At 46.8% G+C, this 6,592-nt stretch overlaps 2 protein-coding genes across 2 annotated transcripts; one reads left to right on the forward strand and one right to left on the reverse strand.

Moving 5' to 3' along the window:
- Nucleotides 1-293: 293 nt before the first annotated feature.
- On the reverse strand, nt 294-2,500 carry LOC147439516 (uncharacterized). Its single transcript, XM_086484033.1, has 3 exons — nt 2,073-2,500; nt 904-1,620; nt 294-711 (listed from the first exon to the last, which is right to left on the reverse strand). Exons 1-3 carry the CDS (start codon nt 2,498-2,500, stop codon nt 294-296), a joined length of 1,563 nt encoding a protein of 520 aa, XP_086340159.1.
- Nucleotides 2,501-3,335: 835 nt separating this feature from the next.
- Nucleotides 3,336-5,693, forward strand: LOC147439517 (polyphenol oxidase 1-like). Its single transcript, XM_086485341.1, has one exon. It carries the CDS (start codon nt 3,453-3,455, stop codon nt 5,469-5,471), a length of 2,019 nt encoding a protein of 672 aa, XP_086341467.1. The 5' UTR covers nt 3,336-3,452; the 3' UTR covers nt 5,472-5,693.
- The last annotated feature ends 899 nt before the right edge of the window (nt 5,694-6,592 follow it).

Below are 6,592 nucleotides of genomic sequence, written 5' to 3' on the forward strand. Positions count from 1 at the left end.
TGGTATGATCGAGAATATGCAGATACGAGTGGGCAAGGAGAAGTTCAAGGCCAGTTTTCTAGTTCTCGATGTGAAAGGAGCGTATGGAATGCTACTAGGGCGCCCATGGTTACAAACGGCAATGGTTGTTCACGATTATGCTATTCAAACTCTGACTATACAAGGGGCCAGACGTGACATTGCAACATACAACTATGAGAGAAGATCGATGACTCAAGATATAGACCAAGAATTCCAAGTGTTTGCCCTTGTGCTTTGTTGATAGTCATCCCAAAAGCAAGCCTAATTGGAAACTAACGACGCTTCATTTGAAATGGAAGCCCATGATGGCTTCCAATAATAAAGTCAATCCTTGGAAGAAAAACTCTCTCTCCAATATTTGATCCTGTAACTATCTCTGCCTCAATTACCTTATGATGAAATTGCTTGCATATCAATCTAGTTCCGTTGCATAATCCACGTCTTGGATCCAAATTGCGCAGCAACATGATAGGAGCATTTTCTTTCAAGACTAAAGCATGAGTTGGAAAACCACCACCAAGAGTAAGGCTATTCAGATAATCAATTGTGTACAAATATGTGTTTTCCTTTGACATACAAATTGAATCTGCACTCAGATACTCTTTGCAATCTCCAGGCATTCTTTGTAATGCATAGTCATTAATTAAATCCACCTCTTTATTCCGTGGAGCAAGTATTGCGCGATATTTCCTGGAAGCATCATATGTGAAGGTATTTTGACTCTGTCTAAGTCTCCTCCATCATCCATAACCCCATTGCCAATATCAAGCACCCAACGGAAAAAAACTTTGTTGAAGTGAATTTGAACCGCAATCAACTATACGCATATTTTTGGTAAGCCTCAGTATCTTTGTGTATTTCCATATGTGAGAATGACACAACGAAGCATTTACAATGTCTGTACGACTACCTTTTGGTGCAACAGGTAGTATTTGTAGAAAGTCACCTCCAAGCAAAATGACTTTTCCACCAAACAAAGTATCTCGCTGCATAATATCTCTTAAAGTTCTGTCCACTGCTTCAAACGTATAGCGATGTGTCATGTGAGCTTCATCCCATATAATTAAAGTTGCATTCCTTAGAAGTTCTGCAAGTTGACTATTTACCTTTATATTGCAAGTTGCTTCAGAGTGAAGCTCCAAAGGTATCTTAAACCTAGAATGAGCAGTTCTTCCATTACTCAAAAGCAAAGCTGCAATACCCGAGGATGCACATGCAAGAGCAACTCTACAACTTCCTCGCACTCGTGAAAGAAGTGCATTATATAAGTAAGTTTGTCCTGAGCCACCAAGACCATCTAGGAAAAATACCTTCCTTGAATGTGTGTCAACGGCTTGTAGCACTTGGTGATAAGCATCTCGCTGATCCTCATTTAAGGAATTTTCCATACAATATGCTATAGTACACTGTTCATCAACATTGAACATTGTTTCTTCAGCCATAGCACCATTTTCACTTAAGGATACCAATGTTGAGTCTATTGCAAGCAACATATAATCGCAAAGCCTCTTGCCATGTTGTTGCAAAAAGCATTCTATATGAAGCAAAACTTGATTTTTTGCCACATCAAATCGCACACTTGCATCTAAAATACGCTTCCTTAGGCATAAACATAGTCCTCACAAAATTCAGTACAAAACCTGTCCCAAAGAGCAGCCGGATGAAGTGGCTCACAAAAGACTAATATGATTGCAAACAGTTGTCTCAATTGCATTCCATTTTGAAAAAAAGATGCCTCTTGGAGGCAAATTGACCATTCTTCATCATCTTGCAATAATCCTCTAGCTATACATGCCTCCTTGTATGTATCATAGATGTGACCATCATACATACGCAAGTCTTCAAAACACTTACATCCCTTGCAAATATTGAGAAGCATTCATAGGTAATAAATATCACCAGCACTAGGGACAATATTATACATTCTTCCAATAGAAACACCCTATTGTCGTGGAGACCATGCCTTTCGGCTTTTATTCCATACCCAACCACTTGGAAAGTCAGTATATGTGAAGCTATTTGTTGCAGGATAGTTTTGATTTGCAACAAACCATTCTATCAAGGTAGTTTTTCTATTTTGCTCATTATCTAGCAAATGTGATACACCATCACCATCTTGAAATGTAACCATATTCTGCAATGGAAGGTGTACTTGCAATTGTTGAATAGCTGGCCTTTCACTATGCATGTCGAAGCCAAATATTCTCCACATAGTCTCAGATGCAGAAACATAACGTGCATTGAGATAACTCTTGATCTCATTAGTAGCTCCTTCACCATCTTGAAGGACAACAGTGGCTCGATCATGTCCCTTGTACACATACTTATAAAGATATTTCACGGTAGTGACAGTTGAGCAAATCTCCACATTAATATGGGCTTGGTATCTTAGTGATAAGAGAGGGCTGTAAGGAACAACCCAACGATTATCTAAATTGTAATTTTTAGACGTAACAAACCTTCCATCATCTCTTCTCATATACACAGGATATCCACTTTCGTTTACATTTGTAGACGTAGAAAATGTTCGTGGAAAATATCGTGCCGTTTTCACTTTCAAAAATGCCGATTGAGGGCAAGGAAAAAAGGAGAAATTCTGCCCCAAAATAGAAAAAATTAGTATAAAAACCCGAAACAATGATCTAATTTTTAAAAATTTCCTCTTGACAAAATCACGAAAAGGAATTTTGTATGTTTGGAAAAACGATTATTCCGAACACTGCCTTGAGAGCACACTGAGCACACACTCTTGAAAAGAGAGAGTTGGGAGGTATTGATTTGACCCTTAGATGGGGTAGATTGGATATCTACACTTTCCCCATGGTTTGAAGACTAAAAAGAAGAAGTGGTTTTCAAAGGGAACATGACTTCTCAACGGATGCCTTTTCCTTTTGGATCTCTTTACCCCGCCCACCGGACAGTACGAATGAAGCTTCCTCTGTGGCCGGGGTCTGTGCTACACAGAAGAAGGCGATAACATTGCTGCCGCCGCGTGAGAAGCCTACCATATTTAAGTTTACGTGAATGGCTCCTTTCATTTTGTTTGAAAAGGCCAATGTGAGTCTCCATCTTGTTGAATTCCTAGGCGGAAACTTGCATAGACATCCATCCCAATTGTAAATTTATATGTAGAATACCAAGTTCCATGTAAGCCTAGAGAGAATCGAAGTCATGTGCCGGTGGGATAGGACTCATGGGAAAGAGGAAAAGTCAATCCGCCACGTGCTCCTGTGTCCAAGACCACAACCAGATTCATTTGGACACGGCACGCGAGGGTGTGGAAGACCACTCTCTATAAAACAGGGGCGCAGAGTAGCAAACACGAAACACGAGCCTACTATTTCTCTCTCTGTCTTTGGCTAGCTCTTCAACCTGTTCTACTTCTGCACAGTGCACACTCCATCTTCCTCTAGCAGCTTGCTCTGCGAGCGATGGCGTCGGATAGTCAGCACTCATCTCAGAAGCCCTCGAGTAGTACTGTCTTCTTGCCCAGCAAGACCTCGCTAGGCACAGTGCCTGTGGACCCTCAGGATGACGAGTCCCATGCAATCCTATATCGCTACCCGCTAGAGGAGGGCCGTCTGAGGGGCTCGCTGGACGTGAGCAAGGCCCTTGTGCGTGAGAACGCGCTCGACTTCTTCTACCCGCACACGCTGCTGTCCGGAGGGGCCAAGATGGAGCAGAACAGCTTGGATCGAATGAAGATGAAAAGGGATGTGTTCTTACTGGCCTTTGCAGCAACGCAGAGCCTTGACGCCAACGACAAGTGGTCCTTCTATCAGATTGCAGGAATTCATGGGCTGCCTCATGCGCCTTTCGATGGGGTGACTAATGCGGATTGGGATCCCAAGAATCCCGAGTGGTGGGGCGGCTACTGTCAGCATGGCTCCCCTCTCTTCCCTACCTGGCATCGCCCCTACTTGATGCTGCTGGAGCAGTCCATCATCCGCCAGGCCAAGCTCTTCGCCAACACTCTTGTTCAGAGCGATGAGAAGCAGGCTGTGCTGGACATGGCTGACGAGCTTCGCATTCCTTTCTGGGACTGGGCCAGCCAGAGCACTCGCGTGCTGGGCCTGCCCGAGGTCTTCACCACCACAGAGATCGCCCTGCTCTACCCTTGGAAGTCTTTCTCCACCACCTCCATCCCCAACCCCCTCAAATCCTTCGTGCTACCTGTTAATGTGGGGAAGGCCATCGGTTCCTCTGATGTCTACAACCCCACCGCCAAGCCCAACTATGTCGTCCCTGCGCAGGGCACCCCCTTCACCCCGGAGAGCTACCCAACCGTCCGCCATGTAACCCCCACCTACCAGTCGCAGACCGATAAGGTCAATGTCACCCTCATGCGCAACGCCAATACCACCCTAGTAGAGGGTGTGCACGCTGCCTTCCAGCATAACCAGTGGCTGCCCTTCTCCAACCACTTCTGGTCCGAGGAAACCGAAGGCGATGGCAGCCAGTTTGGGCACTACGCCTCTCTGGAGCTGGTGCATGACTTCGTGCACCGAACCATCGGCGGCTCCGGCGGGCACATGACCTATCCCGAAGTGGCCGCGTTCGATCCCATTTTCTTCTTTCACCATGTGAACGTGGACCGCCTGGTGGCTTTGTGGCAGTACTGCTACCCCAAGGCGTGGATTCCTCGCAAGCCATTGCAGCTCAACAGCGATGGGACATACACAGATGAGCCCGACAGCGAGGCCAACGGAAAGACACCGCTCACTCCCTTCCGGCTGTCTGACGACACGTTCGTCACTTCCGAAGACGTGCGCCTGGTGGACGCAGACTGCGGGTACACATATCCAGAGATTCTAGAGGCCAGGAAAGAAGGATGGACGCCAGCGCAGATGCTGTCGTACGTGACCAAGCTATACGAGCCGCCGGAGAACTACCTGCAGAGGTGGGTGTTGATGGTGGAGAGGATTGTGAAGCGGGCCTTCAACGGTCCATTCAGCATAAGGGTGTTTATAGGGAAGGCAGATGCGAATTCAGCGACATCGCTGAGCATACCGAACTTCGCAGGCGAGATCGACATATTTGCGAGATCAGCAGCGGTGAGGTGCGAGAATTGCGAGAAGAGGCAGTGCATGAGGGCGTCGCTCGACTTGACGAAGACGATGGTGAGGATGGGGTTGGCGACAACGCCGCTGCTGAGTGCAAGCACGGATCCGTTCGGCAGCGGGGGGGCGGCACCAAGAAATCCGTTCGCAGAGGCGGGGTCGATGACGTTGGTGTTCGTGGACCTGCAGGGGCGGCAGCTCGATCCCTTCACGGCGCTGGGCAGCTGGCAGGGCCCTAAGGTGTCTCTCTACTTCCAGCAAGGCGTGCCCCGGGAGAACATCAACGAGTTCGTGGTGGATGACGACGTCGACATCACCCCCAAGACTCTGCAGAAGTTCGAACTCGCGCCTCCCCAGCTCACTATCGCCACCCGCAGCCCCTCCTCCTGAACCACACCTCTCCACGGAGTTGGGATTTGAACTCTCCACGTAGCCAAACGTCACTTACTTAACCCACCTGTTTCAAAGTTCATCCACAGCCCACAGACTTCGTACTTTTCATTTTACCGTGTACTTCCATAAGCTCACAGACTTAATGCTTTTCATTTTACCTTTGCCACTTGGTGTACATCTTACTTTCGTAAAATAATGAGGCTTTGGAGTTCCTGTGCATTTTACTTTTGAGCTGTAAACCATGAAGGTGAAAGTACATGCATAAAAGCTTATATTAATATTAATTCTGCTAGGCGTTAAAACACTGTAGTGAACTTTTGGCTGGAAAGCCAGCGAAGGGAATCAGTCACTCAGGCTCCGACTCACCGTCACTCCTCGCTTGCCATGATGAACTCCAGATAATAATGCAATATTGGCTGTCTTGTCAGATTAGAGCGCCTGCCCATAGGCCCTCCAGGAGTGGTTTTGGAACGCCATCCAAAAGTAAAGGCAAATCCCATACATTGATGAGATCGCCGCCGAAAGAAAGGGGGGAAAGGTTTCGCCTCTGAGGTGGAGGGTGTTTCGACCACCCTCTAGAATTGAAAAGCGCCTCCGCATCGCCAACAGGCGGTAAACTGGATATTGCAGGCAGCACAGTGACCGGACAGTATCGACGGTTAGTAAGATATAGTTTTTGTCAACTGGTTGCTTGCTGCGCTATGGGATTGTATGCGGAACAATACACACAACCACAGACCTCTGCACAATGGCGATTTTGGGCACTGCTAGAAGATCTGTCCCAAGTGGTGCACTGGTGGCCTTTGGTAACCACAAGATATGGATGTGGACTCAGGAGTCAAGGAACTCTTATGGCCCGAATTTTTATTGGGGTTTGGGGGGGGATAGACCACATGCGTTCTTCCATTGATTGGCCCGTGACTTTAAATCCCTAGAAAAGAAAAAGGTGAGCATTTCAATTATGACAATCTAGAAAAGTGGGACTTTGCCCATGTGTCGTAACCTTGTTTTGGGGGGGGGAGGGGCGGCTTTTACCCATTTCAAATTTCAAATCAACAACGACAGTGTCTATTTTGTCTGTCTTACTTTGAGCAGTGGTGCTCGATAAAAGTTGAGGT

Source organism: Adiantum capillus-veneris, chromosome 16, assembly GCF_014529385.1.
Source record: "Adiantum capillus-veneris isolate H3 chromosome 16, ASM1452938v2, whole genome shotgun sequence".
Lineage (NCBI taxonomy): Eukaryota > Viridiplantae > Streptophyta > Polypodiopsida > Polypodiales > Pteridaceae > Adiantum > Adiantum capillus-veneris.